General features: G+C 60.5%; 1 protein-coding gene across 2 annotated transcripts; it reads left to right on the top strand.

The window, feature by feature from the left end:
• The first annotated feature begins 1,500 nt into the window (after nucleotides 1–1,500).
• Nucleotides 1,501–18,049, top strand: UBAC1 (UBA domain containing 1). 2 transcript variants are annotated; one of them, XM_008152441.3, is made up of 10 exons: nucleotides 1,501–1,826; nucleotides 5,964–6,084; nucleotides 7,118–7,191; nucleotides 10,551–10,658; nucleotides 11,267–11,369; nucleotides 11,669–11,777; nucleotides 12,335–12,554; nucleotides 13,841–13,927; nucleotides 14,284–14,422; nucleotides 17,485–18,049. In XM_008152441.3, the coding sequence occupies exons 1-10, from the start codon at nucleotides 1,689–1,691 to the stop codon at nucleotides 17,598–17,600; spliced, it is 1,215 nt and encodes a 404-aa protein (XP_008150663.1). In that variant the 5' UTR covers nucleotides 1,501–1,688; the 3' UTR covers nucleotides 17,601–18,049. The 2 variants fall into 2 exon arrangements, with proteins under 2 accessions (XP_008150663.1, XP_054583343.1); XM_054727368.1 differs by lacking the exon at nucleotides 1,501–1,826 and adding an exon at nucleotides 6,187–6,253 and having other exon boundaries at nucleotides 6,001–6,084.
• The last annotated feature ends 1,226 nt before the right edge of the window (nucleotides 18,050–19,275 follow it).

Here is a 19,275-nt window from a genome sequence, read left to right as displayed (position 1 = left end):
GTCGCAGCCAGGGCCGGGTGGGCTCGGCCAGCTCTCCTGGACTCAGGCCTGTGTGTTCAAGTCCCTCCCAGCAAGGTCCACCTGGATGTCCCCGCACCCCCAGGTAACCACGTGCCGGGCTGGGCTCAACAGGCTTCCCGCCCACCTTCTCTGCCTCCTTCGGGTGGTGGCACTGATCGTGCCCTGCCACCCCGCTGGGGCGATTCCTGTCATTCTTGGTTTTGTTCTTGTTCGCCCTGCTGGCCTGGGTCTCCTCTGTCCTCTGAGACTGTGTTGCAGCCAGCACTTCTATCTCCTGCAGGGAGAGACCCCCATTCCCAGGAGCCTATCCTGGCTTCCAACTCGATCAATTACTGTTTTACGTGAGCAGCGGGTCTGGCTCATAGCGGCAAAGAGCAAACACTAGACAAACTGAATTCGGATTTGGTCAGAACGATCATCTGGGGAGACTGAGGACATGTGTACAAACTGTGTGAAGAGTAAATGCCTGAGGGTGACAGGTGCTGGGAGGGCTCCCCATAAACTGCCCGCCCCCGGGAACAGCTCATCTCTGTGTCCTGTGTCCTGTGTCCAGCTCACCTCTGCTCAGTCCAGGTTCCTGAATGAGTGAAACGAGTGAGTGAAGGTTGGTCACCTGGTCGGGGTCGGGCCCAAATGGCAGCACTGACGTTTGTCACCCCACAGAGAGGGTGTGCACGGAGTCCCTGGGCAGCTTCCGCTCCTACGGGTGCCCACAGGCCGGCCTGAATGTCGTCAGTGGCTCTGCAACCGAGCAGAGGCCGGAGAGAGCGGGGGCCGGAGAGGGGAGGTTCGGAACAGACGCTGCATGGCTGACAAGGCCCCAGCTGCCGCTGCTGCTGCTGGTCTGGGGAACACACTTTGAGAAACTCTGCTCAAGGCCAGTACCTCCCAAGAGAAACACAATAGCAGCCACAGACACAATTTAAAGTTTTCTAGAAACCACCTCTTTAAAAAGTATAAAGAATTCAATATATTTTACTTAACCCAAGACATCCAAAGTACTATTTCAAGGTGGGGTCAATATAAAAACATTAAAGTATTTAACATTGAAGACCCATAGCAGGGAGGCATGACATATCTCGATGTGGGGTTGGGGGACGAGAAGAGGTAACACACACTTACATGCATAGCCCATGGTGAAGACCTGGGAGAGGGGAGGGGCTGGAGGAGGGCAAAAAAGAGGGGGGAATGTGAGATATCTGTAATACTATCAACAATAAAAAATATATTTTACATTGTTTTTTTCCTCCTAACTCTCGGAGACCCGGTGTGGCGCTCAGCTGCAAAGCGCAGGCAGGCAGGCAGTTGCGGGGAAGAAGGGAGCGGCAAGAGAACTACATCTCCCGGGAAGCTATGGGCGCATACCATGACGCACTTCCGGCGCATCGGCGGATGCAAGCCGGATGCTGGAGAACCACATCTCCCAGCATGCCCGGGCGCGCCCTGTGACGCACTTCCGGCGCAGCGGCAATAGCGCGCCCCCGGCGGCTCGGCGGCGGAGCGAGGCGACAGCTCAGGCCGCCGCGAGTGACAGGCGGCCGGCCGACGGGGCCGGGGCGGGGCAGCGGGGCCCGCGAGCGAGCGAGCGCGCGGGAGGCCTGGCCCCGCCCCTGCCCGCCCTGCCCGGTGACCTTCAGGGCTCGGGTGGCGGCGGCGGCGGCGGCGCGATGTTCGTGCAGGAGGAGAAGATCTTCGCGGGCAAGGTGCTGCGGCTGCACATCTGCGCGTCCGACGGCGCCGAGTGGCTGGAGGAGGCGACCGAGGACACCTCCGTGGAGCAGCTCAAGGAGCGCTGCCTCAAGCAGGTGAGGCCGGCGCGGCCCCGGCCTCCGACCCTCCGCCCTCCGCCCCTTCCCCAGCCCAGGGCAGCGGGCTGAGCGCTCTCCGTCCCGCCCTCCCGGGTAACTTCTCCAGCCCGGAGGCAGGGGCCGACCGGGACGCTGCGGCTCGCCGAGGGAGGGCGCCGAGGGGCAGGCCCCGGGGTCCCAGCGTTGTGTTTACTGGTGTTGCGGAGGTTCCTGAGTTTTCGGCAGCTCCCCGGGCTGGGCCGCAGCGCCCGAGGAAGACCGGGGCGGGGGTTAGGGGGGGGCGCCCGGCCTTCCCCGCAAGGCCGGCCCCCTTGGCGCGGCGTCCGGCTGGCTGGCCGGCCGCGGGGACCTGGCGGCGGGGGTCACCTAAAATAGCGCCCTGCTCCCCCGTGGCCTTTAAATGGGCCCGGCGGCGGGTCCCAGGGGAAGGATCTCCCCGCGGACCTGTTTGAAGTAGATTCACAGGAAATGCTCCTGCCCAGCTCAGCGTCGGAGGCAGTTCTGATGGTTTGTCTCCGTACGCTCTCCACCGGAAGGTGACTGGCCGCCCCAAGAAACGGCTTCCTCCTGGGAGGCCAGGTTGGAGGAGGCCCAGCCGCAGCGTGGGTCCCGGGCGAGGTGCGCGCCTGGACTTGCGACAAGGAGTTTCGTTAGAACAGTGCTGTGTCCTCCGAGGGTAAACCTCCGCGGTGGTACTGCCCGCAGGGGTAGATTTGAGTCACTCTCGCGGGTGTCGCTCTGTGGACTGTCCTGGAGCCACCCGGCCTCCTGGCCCTCGCCCACCACCACCCCCACCCCCAGTCTCGTCCAGGAGGAGGGGGCTCGTGCTTGTGCTTGAGGAGCAGGGACGTTTTGACCATTTTCTTGGTTTTCTTCTGACTCAGTCGGGGTGTGTGTGTGTGTTCATTATTATTTTTCTCCTTTATTTTATTTTTTTCCCATCACCATGTATCCCCCTATACCCTGTTCCACCTCCACGCCCTCCCTCCACAATCACCGTACTGTTCCGAGGGGAGAGGAGAGAGGGTGTTGGGGGTGTCCCCCGGCACCAATGCTGTGTCCTCCCCCAGGAAGGAAGTTCCTCGAGGGTGGGTTTGCAGCCACACGTCCAGGGCCAGGCTCTTGGCGGGCCCCAAGCAAACGCGTGGATTCATGGAATACATGGAAATAGATCAGCTGTCCAGGGGACAGGGTGTGGGGAGGAGTCTGGGTAAACCCACGTGGCATTTATTTTCGCTCACTGAGGGTACAGATTTACATAACTATTGTAGTGTTATTTTATGAAGGGAACAGGAAGTGAGGGTGCTTGATTGGTCCACAGCTGCTCGCTGCTGAATTTCAGGAGCACTTGGGGTTAATTAGGCAGCCCGGTTCAATATGGTGCTATTTTGTTTCTGAGCTTTAGTATTCCAGCCAGTATTGAGATGTATCGTTTGGGATTTTTTGGGCATTATCCTACTTTAGATTGAGATGTTATTCCAGTCTGCTGGCTCCCCCGGGGGTGGGGGGTGGGTGTGTGTGTGTGGAGGATCTGACCCAGAGGAGTGTCACACCAAAGAAGGGCCTGAGGGCTGAACTGTCCATCAGAGGCCTGAGGTAGGGAAGGAATTCTCTAGCTGAGCACTTGAATGTCACCCTGGAAACGGGTTGCTGACTGCCTTGCTGCTGCAGCCTGAGGGGCAGTGATCAGGTGTGTGTGAGCTCAGGTTCCTCCCCCAGGGGTTCCCAGGAGTGTGCTAAACTGGCGTCCCTTTTCCTCCTCCCTCCGGGGCTATATTGCTTTATTTTTTTTAAATGTCTTTATTAATTTTAGAGAGAGAGGAATGGAGAGGGTGAGAGAGAAAGAGAAACATCGATCACTTGCCTCCCATAGGCACCCATACTGGAGACTGAACCCACCACCTGGGCATGTGCCCTCACCAGGAATCGAACCAGTGACCTTTTGGTCTTTTGGTGCCCAGGACACGCTCAGCCAACGGAGCCACCGGCCACACCGGCCAGGGCTGTATTCCTTTATCGGGGAGGGTTATTCTGGAAGACGTTAACCCCATGGTTGCCACTCCCCCTCTGGTTTTACACAAACGGGGATCTCAGCGTGGGCTCCAGCCCCCCTTGCCTGGGACTTCAGGAAGGGACGGAACCGTCTTGTGCGGGGTCCATAAGCACTTAATGTAAGAAAATGACCCCTGTGATGTGCTGGGGTGTGCCTGTCTGTTAACTCCCTGGCACTGCAGTCTCTACCGTGGCACCTGCTGACGTGGCGGGGCATTTCTCAGGTCACGTGAAGGTGTATCTTCAAACGACAAGTTACAGCAAGTGCCAGGGAAGCTCCCCCTCTGCTCGGGGAGGAGCAGGCTCGGAGGTGTCAGCCTCCCCGCCGGGCCACGGGCTCTGTGGAGCGTTTTGCGGCTGCGCCTTGGTTTGCTCATGCTTCTGACCGAGTGAAACCGCTGTGCGCCATGTGGGTGACGTGCGCATGCACGTATGTTTGCTCCTGGCGTGCTGCAGAGGAGTGTTTTTCAGGAACCGGTATGAGGATCGTTTTGGAAAGCTGCTCCACAGACTGTCTTCTGAACGTGTCCGGTCAGCGGGCCTGCACGATTAGGAGCAAGAGGAGGCACACGCAGTAGTTCTGGGGCAGAGCCTGACTGGTTTTCTGGGCAGGGGTGACGGCCCGAGGCCTCCATGGCCCTCTCTGCTCAGCGCTAGGTGACTGGAACTTCACGTTCCTCTGACAGTGCCGGGCCAAGCGGTGCTGTGCGCGAGGCTCTCTTCCTGCTGCTCCTCAAGCCTCCACCGGGGCCAAGGAGGGTGACGGAGCTTCCTGTGGGGTCCGTCCAGCTTAACACGGGAAGGCCTCTCCAGGACCTGGGGCTGGGCAGGTCCTGCGTGTTGCCGCAGCTGTTTCCAGCCTGGACACTGCTCCCGCCCTCGGCCACGGCCAGCAGGTGCTCCGAGTGCCCGGGAGCAGGGCCTGGTGCTGCTTCCTGGTGCTCATACCCCATCTGATGGGGAAGCCACAGGGGCAAGGAGATGTTCCCTCTGTGTTTGGAGCTGCAGGGTGTCAGCCTGGGCTGTAGAGACCTGTAGAGACGTCTGTGGGTCCTACCTGAAGTGCCCAGGTGTGCCCACTCTGCTCAGCCGGGCTCTGGCTCGGGGAAGGGCCGCAGTTGGCCAGGTGGGTGCCATGTCTGGTGTTCCGGGTGCCCCTGTGGTGGTGCAGGTGAGCAGCTCATATCCAGCATCTCCACGCCGGGGCTGCCAGTGTTTGCTGGCTCCTCGGAAGGTGAGCTGCTCCGTCACCCGCCATCCGGGGCAGTGAGCGTGCACGTCACCACGGGCCATGCCTACTGGTGCAGAGGCCCTGGTGGGGGTGACGGCAGGCCTAGCAGAGGAGAGCAGGGGTCTGGGGGCTGTGGCTCCAGGGCGGGGAGAGTTGTCAGGGAGGGGCTGAGTGTGCATTGGGGCACACGGCTGGTTTGCCCTGCTCCTTAGGCTGTCTCCAGTGCCTTCCACGGGGGCAGGGGGGCGTCTTCAGTGTGTTCGTCCCCCCACTGTGTTCTGGAGTTCCAGGCCCTGGTCAGTGAGACCCACTGTGTCGCTCTGATCTTCCAGGAGGGGCCCCCCAACAGCACCTGCAGCTTTGGGGTCTCTGGCTGTCGCTTGGTGAGCCAGGGCGGAGCTGCTGCAGGTGTCTTCTCGGTCGGGTTTGCGGGCAGTTAGTGGTCAGGCCCTGCTGGGCCTCCCTGTGGGCCAGCTTCTCTCCACTGCCTCTCTCTCCCTCCCTTTCCGTGAGAGAAAGACAAGCAAGCACACGGTCATCTTAGATCTTCAGATCCTCAGGACACGGGCCTGCCGTCTTCATGTTAAAATGACTCCTCAGATTTTCCCAGACCAGAGGGAAGCAACTGGCACTGCCACCTATTGCCACAGAGTGTTTCCTGTTGGCTCAGCCGTTCAGGACCCTCAGCGGGTTGTGGATACATTGCGCCCAGGGTTGGGGTGGTGGCATTTCATTGTTTGGCTGGTAAGGAAGCCTGTTAGGTTCCTGTGTGGCTGGTGGTCCAGGCTCTCGATTGCTGACTTTACTCTTTATTTGTTTTCTGTCTTGAAATACTTGATTTTCCCCCCGAGTGTGCTCATGGGAGCTTAGAAGACCCCAAGAGTGTCACCCACCACAAGCTCATCCATGCTGCTTCCGAGAGGGTGCTGAGTGACGCCAAGACCATCGCCGAGGAGAACGTCCAGGACCACGGTAAGCGCCTCGGGAGCCCTGGCCGGGGCGGGCCCAGAGGAGAGGCGTCAGTGGCCACGTCGGGTCAGAGTGGGAGACCGGTCGTCTTCTCCCTTTACTCAGACCAGCGCGTGTGGCGGGATGTTTGTGAGAACGAGGGGAACAGGCAGCGTCCGTCTCAGAAGGAAAGGTGACTCCACTGTGAATTCTGGTTCGAAGCAGAACGCAGGTGTGCAGAGCGGCCGCAGGTCCATTCAGGCTGCAGGGACGTCCGGCGGCTGCTCCAGCCCCCGGGAGCTGCTCCCCTCCACACACGTCCCTCGGTCGCTCACTGTTCTCTGTCCAGAGGCATTTGGGGAAGAAACCTTGGTTTTCTTTTAAAAAATATTTTTTTATTGATTTCGAGAGGAAGGGAGAGAGAGAGAAACATCAATGATGAGAGAGAATCATGGATTGGCTGCCTCCTGCACACCCCACACTGGGGGTCGAGCCCACAACCCGGCGTGTGCCCTGACCAGGAATCGAACCAGGACCTCCTGGTTCCTAGGTTGATGCTCAACCACTGAACCATGCCGGTCGGGCGAAACCTCGGTTTTCTATCTAATTCAAAGGATGATCTGGGTCCTGGATGCCCTTAAATCTGTTTTGAAAGCATTGGAAGTGTTTGCTGACCTCCATCGAGTGTGGAGGTCAAGGCCAGAACCAGGTGGGAGCTGACCCCACGCTGGGCTGTGGCTGAACTGACCGCGCCTCCAACCTCCCAGACTTCCAGTGGCCCCTTGAAATGAGAGCATTGTGCACGGTTCCCACCAGGTTTCTGCACGGTTGTCAGGGAGGGGCTGAGTGTGCCTCCCGGGCCACCGGTGAGCTCTGTGACCCACAGCCGGCTCTTGCCGAGCCTGGAGCCTGTGTGTGAGCCAGGGGCGTGCAGACGTGAGCACTGAGGGAAGACGGGCTGGAGTGGACGCCTGGGCAGGAGGCCCCTCTGTCCGTGGTCAGCGGCTACTTTGTGGACATGAAGCCGTAACCAGCTTGACGGGCTGTTTCTCCCTAGATGTCCTGCTGTTGGTGAAAAGGCGCGCGCCGTCTCCGCTTCCTAAGATGGCCGACGTCTCCGCCGAGGAAAAGGTGAGCCGCGCAGGGGGACCGAGAGCTTTGTGAGGGAGAGCCCCCCCACCCCCCGAGGCTTCGGGGACAAGCGTTCTGTGTGTCAGTCGTTCACAGGCAGGCGGAGTGGGCACAAGGGGTTCTGTCTGGGCTGAGCTGGGTGACCGATGCCTGTCCGGTTGCTGGTCACGTGACTGGCCCTGGACCACCTGGCTCCCGAGTTTAGGCTGGAGGGGAGAGGAGCGTCTGGATGTTCTCGTGGTGAGGCCTACGTGCCGAGTCCCCGGCCAATTCACTGTGTGCCGTGTGTGCCCCCAAACCTGTGCTGACAGCTCGGGACGTCGCTGACCACAGCCCCACAAAACAAGGGGTACGCATGGGGTGGGGGGCACGTTCACCTCGCTCAAGAGGGATGGGGTGCATGTCGGCGTCACTGAGTGAATTCCTGGAGGGCCCGGTGCCTGTCTGGTCTGCATCTTGGGGCAGACCCCACGGTCCCTGGGATTCCCGTGCACCTGCGCCTTCGCTCTGGGACCTCGGCTCAGCGCGCGTGCACGGCCGCCCGAAGCTGCGTGCTGCGTGCAGGAGGCTGGTGCACGTGGCCTCTGTGCAGGCCTGTGCCTGATGCCAAGCCACGTTAACGTCACAGCTTTTTCTTATTTTCAGACACAGAGTTTCTTTTTTTTTTTTTTTTAATATATTTTTATTGATTTCAGAGAGGAAGGGAGAGGGAGAGAGATAGAGACATCAATGATGAGAGGGGATCATTGGCTGCCTTCTGCATGTTGGACCGAGCCCACAACCCAGGCATGTGCCCTTGACTGGAATCAAACCTGGGACCCTCCGGTCTGCAGGCCGACACTCTATCCACTGAGCCACACCAGTGAGGGCAGACAGTTTCTTATCCACGCTCCGGAGCTGGGGAGAGCGCTCACCGGGAGGAGGCCGACCGACGTGGCTGGGCATGGGGCCGGGAGGGCAAGGCGCTGCTGCACGTTCTCCTGGGCCGGGCGGCGAGGGAGGGCCCTCTGGGTGGCCCTTCTTATCTGCCAGCACAGCTGGCCCCCCCGCAGGCCGCTCCGCCCATCTCTGGGACACAGGCCTGGGCCTGCCTCTGCCTGTGGGCCTGCCCGTCGGGAGCTGCCGGAGCTGCGGGCGGACGGCCATCCTCAGCCTCCGCCAGCTCTCGGCCACTTGCAGCCCTTTCTCTGCGTGGACGACGTGATGCTGGTATGTTCTATGGATCGTCACTAATTTTAGGTGAACAACAGGCACTTTATTATTTTATTTTTTTAAATTACTTTATTGATTAAGGTATCACATATTTGTCATCAACCCCCCCATTCCCTTCCCAAACCCCCCCACACTCATGCCCCATCCCCCTGTTGTCCGTGATCACTGGTGAGGCTCATATGCAAGCACACAAGTCCTTTGGTTGATCTATCTCCCTTGTCCCCACCCTCCCCTACCTTCCCTCTGAGGTCTGACAGTCTGATCAATGCTGTTCTTGTTCTTCAGTCTATGTTGTTCATCTTTTCCCCTAGATGAGTGAGCTCATGTGATACTAGGAATACACTTATAGGAACCAAAAATGAGACAAGCAATAATGGTTATGCCGAGAGGCAAATGAATCAGTCTATAGTGAGTTTCTTTCTGGGCCAACAGTTCTTTTGAGTCCCGGTTTCTGTGTCCAACAGTTGTTTATGTGTACATAACAGCAATGATATTTCAGTTCTGGATGGTGGACAAATGGTGGTAATGCAGGTCCGACCCTCTCTGGTTAAACAACAGGCACTTTAAAAGTCACATAGTGCCACGAATCTTCTCGGAAGGGGTAGCCTGCCCTCCCACCTGCCAGGCATCCCGGAGGCCGCGGGCCTCGTTCACCTGTTCCCTTAACGCTCCCCCAGCTCCACCCCACGCTGGCTTCTCAGCGGTCACCCTGTTGGCTCCGGAAGATCTGGTCCCCCCACCCCCGCCCCCGGGGTCAGATCAGGGCGCTCCAAAGCAGAGTCAGGCCCGTCAGTGCTGTCAGTAAGCGCCTCTTCCCTCGAGTAAACGCACCCAGGTCCCCGTCTGTCATGCAGCTCCCTCTTCTAGTGCCAGCAGCTGCCTCATCGTTTTGTCTGGTTCCTACCGGCACATCACTGATTTCCCACTTCCTCACCAGAACTGATAAACCCCTCTGAAAGCGGGGTCCCGGTGCAGGGCCCGCCCGTTCCCACTTCCCCGGGGCGCCCTCCAGGTCCTCCGCTCCCGCTGCCTCCAGGCCTGTGTGCAGCCCGGACTTCCCCTCCCCATCGGACCCTCCTGTGTCAGGGCCTCGGAGCCTCTAGGTCTGCGTCCGCGTCCGGTTGCACCAGTTGCACCGATCACTGCCCAGACTTCCCAGCAAAACCGCGACTCCCAGGCTGCCAGGTCCGCGCCGAGTCCTTGGCCGTCAACCGGGGCTGCTGTCAGCTCCGGAGCTGCTGTGTGCCTGCCACGCAGCCCGTCTCCTCAGGGCCAGTGGCAGAACGTCTCCTGTGCTGCATCCCTCTGGCCCACGGCCAGCCCGGTTAGGTCGGCCCACCAGCGGGCACCTTCTTTTTTCTTTTCTTTCCTTGTTAATACATTTGTATTGATCTCAGAGAGGAAGGGAGAGGGAAAGAGAGAGATAGAGACATCAGTGATGAGAGAGAACCACTGATTAGCTGCTTCTCGCACGCCCTGCACTGGGGATCGAGCCCACAACCCGAGCATGTGCCCTTGACCGGAATCGAACCTGGACCCTTGAGTCCACAGGCCGACGCTCTATCCACTGAGCCACACCGGCCAGGGCCGGGCACCTTTTGGTAAAGTGGCTGTGCCGTGTGACAGAGCGGTCCCCAGAGGGAGCCCATCCTGCTCACAGGCCGGGCATTGGGGTGAGCGGGCTGGTGGAGGAGCTTGTCGTGCCCACCAGCCTGGCGCTGTGCCCTGCTCCCGGCCTGGCCTGGCCTGGCCGCGGGGGCTGCTCCCTCTGCAGCGCGCGGCCTCCGAGTTGGTCGGTGCTGTCACTCGGTTGGTTTCCTGCCCTTTGTGCTCGTCAGTTCTGCCGTCTCTTCCTTTTCCCTTGGGTGGGGGGCGGGTCAGAAGGAGCAAAAGGTGAGTGCGAGTTTCCCGTGGCCACAAGAGGGTGTCCGCGCTGCCCCTGTCCTACCACTGCTAGTTACGGAGCGGGGATCGCGTCCTGAACGGCACGTGGTCTGTTTGTGAGGGTGGCATGGAGCCCTCCGGAACCTTCTCCAGCTCCCAGAGAGGACCGACTGTCCCGTGTCAGGCTCTGTCTGTTCCACTTGCATGATCTTGCCACTGTTGCCCTCACGTTAATTTCTGACTCTGATTACGTTTCTGTGTAGAAGAAACAAGACCAGAAAGCCCCCGACAGAGACGCGATCGCCCGAGCCACGGCTGGCCTGCCCTCCTGCAACATGGACCGGGCTGTGGTGCAGACCAGCCTCCGAGACGTGAGTGCCGCTGGGGGCAGGGCGGGGGTCCTCGTCACCTTTGGGGGGGGGGCAGCCCAGAAGTTCTTAAAAGTACTGGGGAGGCTGGGTGACAGGGATACTGGAACTCGGTGTACTTTTTGCACCTTTTCTGTAAACCTGAAATTTTCTTGAAGTAAAAAGTTTAAAAGACAGGCGAAGGCAGGAGGAAGGAGGATGCTTACATGTCCAGGTTCTGTCCCGAGTTTGGCAGGAACCCAGCTGTGGTCCTGGGAGTCGGAAGCGAGGGAGCAGCTCCTTCCTGGGGCGCGCCCGGCCTCGGGCGCCTGTGCCCTGCAGGGTGGTCGCCCCGTCGATCCGTCGCGTCTAGGCTGTAGCAGCGGCCTCTTTCGGGGTTCCTTCCAGGGTTCCATGTTGACCAGGGCCTGGGGCCCTGGCCCTGTCTCTCCTGGGTGTGTGTCCCCACGTGGTGTCTCACGGTGGCTGAGGCTGGTTGTGGGACAGGGACGGCCGATTCCCAGTCCCGTCCAAGGTACAGGGACCAGTGCTCTCTGTGTCACAGCCCCTCCCCCTCCACTCAGCCCTGAGACACCCTCTCCCCGCTCACCCTCTTCCCACCTTCCCTGCAGTTCCAGACGGAGCTCCGGAAGATCCTGCTGTCCCTCATCGAGGTGGCGCAGAAGCTGCTGGCGCTGAGCCCCGGCGCCGTGGAGCTATTTACGAAGGCCAATGGTACGTGCGAGCCGGCTGGCGTGACCCCCACGTCCGGGCGTCTGCTCCCCACGGCCTGGAGCTGGAGCTGCCCAGGCTGCTGTTTCTGCTCAGTAGACATGGGCTGGGGAGCTGCTCACCCCCCATTCCTGTTCCTACGAGTGAGAGCTGACGGGTGTGCGTCAGGTTTCCCGAGGTCCAGCAGAGTCGCCACAAACCTTTGGGGCTCAGACGAGGCCTAGAGCTCCAACGGGTCCCTGGGAAGCACTCCGCGTGGGCGGCCCTGCCCGGTTCCCTCACCAGCTGCGTGTCGCCCACAGCGATGCTGGACGAGGACGAGGAGGAGCGGGTGGACGAGACGGCCCTGCGGCAGCTCACGGAGATGGGCTTCCCCGAGAGCAGGGCCGTGAAGGCGCTTCGGCTGAACCAGTACGTGGGCCTGCCCGGGGCTGGTGGAGGGCCTGCCCCGCGGGACCTCCCTGTCCCCCACTCCCTGAGTCAGGTCCAGTGTGCGTTATTCCAAAGAGGTGCTTTAACGCAAGCCCCGCCGTCACTGGCCTGGGCACCACGTATGTGGGTCAGAACTCGGCTCCCTCTAGGGGACGGCCTGGCTTTGTGAGCCGGGGGGGGGGAGGGGGGGTGGCGCGGGCATCCAGCGGGCGGCTGTGTGGCTCTACCAGCCCTGCAGTTTCCCGTCTTTGGTTACTTGTCTCCTCGTGGACTTCAGAGCTGAGACGATCCGTCAGCCAGAGGACGGGCCGTGGCCACGTGCCTTTTCACTGTGGTCCTGGGCCCTCGGGTTCCTTTTGCTCACGAAGTGGGTCCTGTGGTCTGGCCGCGGCCCCCACTGGCCTGAGTGACGATCCTCATGGCAGCGGGTCGGCAGCGCCTGCTCGAGGCCTCCTCCAATTGCAGGGGCTTTTTGGGGGGGGAGGGAAAGGGCCTCGTGACACCTGGGCGTGTTGGAAAGTCTCCTTACCTTTCAGCATGTCGGTTCCTCAAGCCATGGAGTGGCTGATTGAGCACGCGGACGACCCCGCCATAGACACGCCGCTTCCAGGACACACCTCGCCGGGTACTGCGGGCGCTGAAGCTTCGGCCGAGGCTGCTGCCGGCTCCAGCGAGGACGACGAGGAGGCCAAAGACGAGCTCACAGAAATCTTCAAGAAGATCCGAAGGAAAAGGGCATTTCGGGCTGACGCTCGGGTACGTGTCCTGGGGAGACCCGCCGCTGTCCCCCTTGGGCTGCATTGCCTGGGCCGCGCACTGAGCCCAGCCGCCGGCCCTGGAGATAGTGGAGCTGGTGAGGCCTAGGGCCGACCTCAGTCCTCACTGGGTCCCGGAGGCTGTTTCCTCTGAGCAGCCAGTCAGCACATCTGCCACCTGCTGAGCCCACAGCAGGTCCGTGTTGCGTAACCAGGGCCGTGGGGCTTCACCTCTGAGTGGTGGGAACCCCCGTAGGTGTTCCTCCTATAGCAGTTGTTGTAAACGAGGGGGCGTCGGCCTCTCCCTGATCTGTGCAGTCGGGAGAAGGCCCAGCAAGTGTGCCGTGTGCAACCGGGCAGCCCTGGGTGCCAGGACCCTGCCCGGTGCTCCCGTGAGAATGGGGGCGTCCCTGTGTCACCGCCGGGACGTTTGGGCATCTCTTCCCGGCCGAGATGGAGGACAGTCTATGACGTTAGCGGAAGAGGCCACCCCGTCCTGATTCAGCAGTGGTTCCCGGTGATTGTACACGACTCAGATGACTTCTCTCATTCATGACGGTCCTGGAGCTAGGAGGGGCCAGAGAGCCAGTGAAGAGCTTGGGAGGCGGAAATACTGGCTTATGGCTGCGGCTGGCGTGGCTGAGTGGTTGCGCGTCATCCTGTGCACCGAGAGGCCAGGTTCCCGGTCGGGGGGCACCTGCCCGGGTTGTGGGCTCGATCCACAGGAGGGGATCACTGATGTTTGGGTCTCTCTCCCTTCCTCTCCCTTCCTCTCTCTAAAATCAAGAAAAACGTAAAGAAAACACTGGCTTGTGAGCTCAACAGAGCAGGTGGCTCCACAGGCTCGTTCCCGAGTTCTCCAGGGCCTCAGGCACCCAGGCCAGGCCAACACGCTTCGAAGGCCACCCGCACGGCAGCACCCGTGCCCGCGGGCCCGGCGTGTCAGAATTAGACCGTAACGTGGGGGCAGTCGAAAGCACGGACGTTAGGGCCTGCCTGGGTGGTGAGACAGCTGTACCCAGACAACCACGGGGCTCACCGTGGGCTCTGAGGGGAGCCTGGTCCCTCTGGCCCCGGGGGAGTGGCGTCCCGTCCCCGAGGTCTGTCCCCAGGGCAGGCGCCCTCCGCCTCCCTGGCCTCGTCCCTCGGTGTCAGGAAGCCCGTGAGGAGACAGCTGTGAAGTGGACCGTGGTGCTGGGGTGAAGCCCTCCGCTGTGAGCCCGTGTTCCGGGTCTGAATTTCCCGGGTCCCAGCACGCGGCATTGAGGGCCTGTGGCTTCTCCTCAGGCCGTCATTTCCCTCATGGAGATGGGCTTCGATGAGAAGGAGGTGATGGACGCCCTGAGAGTGAGCAACAACCAGCAGAGCGCTGCCGTGAGTACAGGGGCAAGGGCCGCGGCGGCGCCCCCTGGTGGGAGGATCCTAGGGAAACAGTGGGCAGATTCTAATTGTATGAAGAGTTTAAATACTTGAGGGCATTCAGGGCTCTGTAATCCACTTGCTTTGTTAAGTAAGTTCTGAGCTGAGTCCCGTTCTGTGAACACCCCGGCTGCTGACGGCACTGCCTGGGGTATCTCAGTGGTGGGCTGGCTGGGCCCTTCGAGTGGCAGAGGCCGCGGTCACATGAGTAGGGTCACGGGAATGCTCCCCGGGAAGGTCCCTCCCCGTCAGCGCAGGGCCTGTCGGATGGTGACGGGTCCAGGGCTGACGGCTGCGCTTTTGCCTTGCAGTGCGAGTGGCTGCTGGGGGACCGGAAGCCCTCCCCCGAGGAGCTGGACAAGGGCATCGACCCCAACAGCCCCCTCTTCCAAGCCATCCTGGATAACCCCGTTGTGCAGCTGGGCCTCACCAACCCCAAAACACTACTAGGTACGTGTGCCTCCCCTACGCTGTCCCTGGGACCCGCCCCGAATACCCAGATGTTCCTGAGTGATAGACGCTGCAGCCCAGCCCAGAGCAGTCCCTGTGCACGTGGGCCCTCCGTGTGCTGCTGCCTGCGTCACTGTGGGGCCGGGATCAGGCTCTGCTCGTGGTGGGCCAGCTCCTGTGCGCTGACCCCACACGCTGGTCCTCCAGGTGCAGGCGAGGGTCACACCCCGCACAGCGGTCCTCCAGGTGCAGGGGAGGGTCACACCCAGGGGAGGGTCACACCCCGCACAGCGGTCCTCCAGGTGCAGGGGAGGGTCACACCCCGCACAGCGGTTCTCCAGGTGCAGGGGAGGGTCACACCCCGCACGCTGGTCCTCCAGGTGCAGGGGAGGGTCACACCCCGCACAGCGGTCCTCCAGGTGCAGGGGAGGGTCACACCCCACACGCTGGTCCTCCAGGTGCAGGGGAGGGTCACACCCCGCACAGCGGTCCTCCAGGTGCAGGGGAGGGTCACACCCCACACGCTGGTCCTCCAGGTGCAGGGGAGGGTCACACCCCGCACAGCGGTCCTCCAGGTGCAGGGGAGGGGCCGTGCCCAGCACAGCGGTCCTCCAGGTGCAGGGGAGGGTCACACCCCGCACAGAGGTCCTCCAGGTGCAGGCGAGCTAATAAGCGTGCACCTTGCCTTTGGCTTTAAAGGCACTGTACTTAAAAAGCCAGGAGCATTCCAGACCCTCGGAGCCGCTGGCCCCTCTGCGCCCTCCCTGCAGGGTGCCCAGGCCCTCAGCTCTGCTGCTACTGGGCGTGTTGTCACGTGTGCGTTTCCCAGGCAGCCTGCGTGCAGGGCCTGCTGTGCGAGTGGAGCGCGTCTGGGCACACCTGGCTGTGGGCACTCAGTCTCCTGAGCCAGGCCATTCCCGAAGCCAGGGCACCGTGGCTCCGGTCTGCTCTTGGCCCGGGGCGGGGGCATGAGGGATGGGGTTGGGGGGGGTGGAGGTGGCTCTCGCTGCCCTCGTCAGGGCTACTCCGCTCATTCTCATGCCCGCCCTCCGGTGCACACATGCGGGTCTCTGGCAGGGACCTGGGGCCAGGTGTGTGCGTGCAGGGCGTGTGCTGCGGGAGGAGGGTGCAGCGCTCAGAACCCCGTGCTCCCCAGCACACGGGAGGGCACTCGCCGCCCGGCAGGCCTAGGTGCTGTGGTGCGTTGCCGTCTCCCTGACCCTCAAGGCCGAGCCCTCCTGAAGGCCAGCACACCCAGGCCCTCGGCTCCGAAAGGCCGTCGGCTCGATTCTGGCCTCCCTCTCTGGTGGGCTGTTTTCCTGGCTCACCCGGGAGTGCCTCGCGGTCCTTCCCGGCCCCGCCTTCCTCACTCCCACGGACACAGGTCCTGGGTTCCAGCGCAGTGGGCTGTGTCCGTGTCTCGTCGATGACACGGAAGCCCTGTGGTCCCAGGTCGGAAAGGTGTGCGTGAGGGGAGGTGGGGCTTCCTCTGTACACGGGTTCTTCCCCTTGGTGAGCATCTTGCTGAGTTTGTCTCTGTGCTCTGTGTAGGCCCTGGGGTCCTTCCGCCCTGGAGCACCTCCACTCCCCTCCCCTTACAGGGACACGGCCTGGCTCTCCCCAGCCTCTTCTGAAGGGCCGTCTTGGAGGCTGCGACCAGCCGCCAGTCATTGGTGATTTTTTTTTTTTTTTTTACAGAGAGGAAGAGAGAGGGATAGAGAGTTAGAAACATAGATGAGAGAGAAACATTGATCAGCTGCCTCCTGCACATCTCCCACTGGGGATGCGCCCGCAACCAAGGTACATGCCCTTGACCGGAATCGAACCTGGAACCCTTCAGTCCGCAGGCCGACGCTCTACCCACTGAGCCAAACCGGTTAGGGCTCATTGGTGGTTTTTAATGACATACTTGGTTGGATTAAGGAGGCTCCCTTCCCCCAGTTTGGGTGCTGTGTTTGGAGCCCTGAATGCACCTCAGTTTTGCTGCTCTTCCCCTCTGTGGTGACATCACGAGGTTTTACGTGTGGGGCTCCATGTCTGTGGACCTGAGGACAAATGTGTGATGCCTTAATCAATAAAGAAATTAAAAAGAAACAGCGCACTAACAATGTATCTGAGCAGTTCTTTAACACGAAACTCTGATTTTTTAAAGTTTTGCAAAATTGCGCCCCGGCACACCGCTTCCCTCAGGCTCCTGTGCAGACTTGTCTGATGCTTTCGTTTATTTATATTTTAAAACAATTTTATTTTATTTTTTAAACCTGAGGGTACATTTATTGATTTGAAGGAGAGAGGGAGAGAGTGCTGAGGGACAGGATCTGACCCATCTCCCCCGTGGCCAGGGCTACTGTGGCTCAGAGCTTTTGCTGGAGGCACCTGTGGTTTTTGGGAAAACAATTTTGCAAAACTTTAAAAAATCAGAGTTCTCATGTTAAAGAACTGCTCAGATACATTGTTAGTGTGCTGTTTCTTTTTTTTTTTTTCTTAATTTCTTTATTGATTAAGGTAGCACATATTTGTCCTCATCCCCCCGTGTGCTGTTTCTTTAAGTCACATTCTTAAGATGAACACTTACAGTTCTCCAAGGAGATGGTATCGTCCTTGCAACTATGTCTTTATATGTAAGTCCTTTCCACATCTGATTGGGACTGGAATTACTGAGTCACGGCCTGACTATTTTTAAGATTCCTGGTAGCTGTTGCCAAATTGCTTTCCAGACTTGGTGTCCGGTGAACACACAGGCCCGGGCTCCCTGCAGAGCTGGGTCGCTGCCCTCTGACCTCAGAGCTGCTGGTGTGACAGCAGGTCAGACAGTGTTGTGGGGCCAGGGGTCTCGGCGGGTGTCCAGCCCATGTCTATACTAGGAAGTGTGGAAAGTTTCTCCAGCGCATGCATGCGTGTGTTGTGTGTGCTCATGTGTGCAGTATGTGTGTGCACATTTATGTATGTGTACGCATTGTGCACGTGTGCATGTGTGTGCATACGAGTGTACGCATTGCTTGTGCGTGCATGTGTGTGCGTGGAGGGGCGGAGGCTCATTCCGCCCGGCTCTGTCCCCACAGCGTTTGAAGACATGCTCGAGAACCCCCTGAACAGCACCCAGTGGATGAATGACCCAGAGACGGGGCCGGTCATGCTGCAGATCTCCCGGATCTTCCAGACCATGAACCGCACGTAGGCGGCACCTGCACTCACCACAGCCCAGCAGCCCCCGGGGAGGGCCCTTTGAATTCTCAGCCAGCTGTGGACAGTGTGGAGACCCTGGCTCCGCGGGCTGAGAGGGGTGGGGGCCAGGGCTGGAGGGGATATTCTGCCCCGCCCCCACCCCAACCCTTCCCCCGCGCCCAGCCCTGATTGTGCTGCTTTGACCTCACTGCTTAGATGCTCTGTTCCTGGTGTGCCAGGTGCAGCCCAGCCCCCACAGTGTTTACAGACGTGGCTGTGTGGGAGGTGCGCCCCCAGAGCCCCCCCAGGTCCCTGAAACATTACTTGAATGGCCCGTGGACGCGGCTCTTCTGTCACCTACCATTGGGAGGTCGCATGTTCCAGCCCAGTGTTAGCACAGGCACTAGGTCAGGCAGAGGGTCAGGGCGACTTCCTTCCGTGAATAAACCCCCTCCGGCCTTCTCCGCAGTGTGGTCATTGTTCATGCCAGCAAGTGGCACGTTTGCCTCTTAGTGCATTCCGCGTGCTCGCACTCACCTGGGCGCTGGCTGCCGCCACTTCAACCTTGGGTCGGCAGAACCTCGTGTTTTCATTGTCCTCGAGGGACCAACGGTCCCTGGAGCCGGGTGCCCGTCCCAGGCCTACGATGGCAGGGTTGAAGCGTCGCCCGGCTGCCTCTGGCCACTTCCTTTTAACTTAATTTATTGATTTCAGAGAGAGGTAGGGAGAGAGAAAGCATGCGGGAGAGACATCGGTTGGTTGTTCCCCTCCTCATGCATTCATTGGCTGACTCCTGTCGTGCCCTGACCAGGGGTTGAAGTTCAACTTGGGAGCATCTGGACGATGCTCCAACCAACTGACCTCCTGGCCGGGGCGGGCTGCTTTTTAAAAAAACTACCCGTAACTTAGAATGAGAAAGCTAGTCCCCAGTTTCTGAACTCTGCTCATTATTTATTGCTTAAAGGAGTTGGTTGTCAGGTGTGTTTTTAAACGTCTCTTTGGAAGCAGCCGCACCTGCCCCACCTGCACTCGGGGAGCCCCGGCTCGGTGCTCACCCACCTCCGCTGAGCGAGGATGTTCAGCCGCGTGAAGACGGAAAGGCCCTGACGCTGTGGTGGAGAGAGCTGCACAGGCTGTCTTCTGTGTCTGCGCTTCCTCCTGGCACTGCCCTGCCTGCGGGGCGGGGGTGGGGGCGCCCTGACCTGCATGGGGGGGCTTGGTGCTTCTCGGACTGTGGAGCAGCAGTGCTGCCCGGGGGCAGCCGGTCCCCAGCAAGGCAGGCCCAGGAGTGCACAGGTTCCCCACGGGAACTGGGGGGCTGTTTTAAGTCAAATGGGCCCCAAAGAAGTGTGGAGCGTCTGCCCTAGTCGACAGGTACAGCCCCCAGCCCCCCGGGCACATCGACAGAATTTATTCTTTTCAAGAGCATTTTGCCTCCAACATTCAGAGGGCCCAACGGGGGGTGGGGGGGTGGGGGGGGGGAATGACAGCAAGCAGTTCTGCCTGAGGCACTTGTGTCCCAGGGGCGGCTGGGCAGGAGCTCCTGGGGGCAGCTGGCCGGAGTCGAGTGTTCCAGGAAGGGCTGCCAGCACGAGGGGCAGAGCCCAGGGCTGGCGTGGGCTCTGGCAGGAAGCAGTGTCCACCCCTTGATGGCCCAGGTGCCGGCCACGCTGTGGTGCAGGATGGAG

The sequence above is a fragment of the Eptesicus fuscus genome, chromosome 15 (genome assembly GCF_027574615.1).
Source record: "Eptesicus fuscus isolate TK198812 chromosome 15, DD_ASM_mEF_20220401, whole genome shotgun sequence".
Classification (NCBI taxonomy): Eukaryota; Metazoa; Chordata; class Mammalia; order Chiroptera; family Vespertilionidae; genus Eptesicus; species Eptesicus fuscus.
This window is presented reverse-complemented; position numbering and strand designations above follow the sequence as displayed.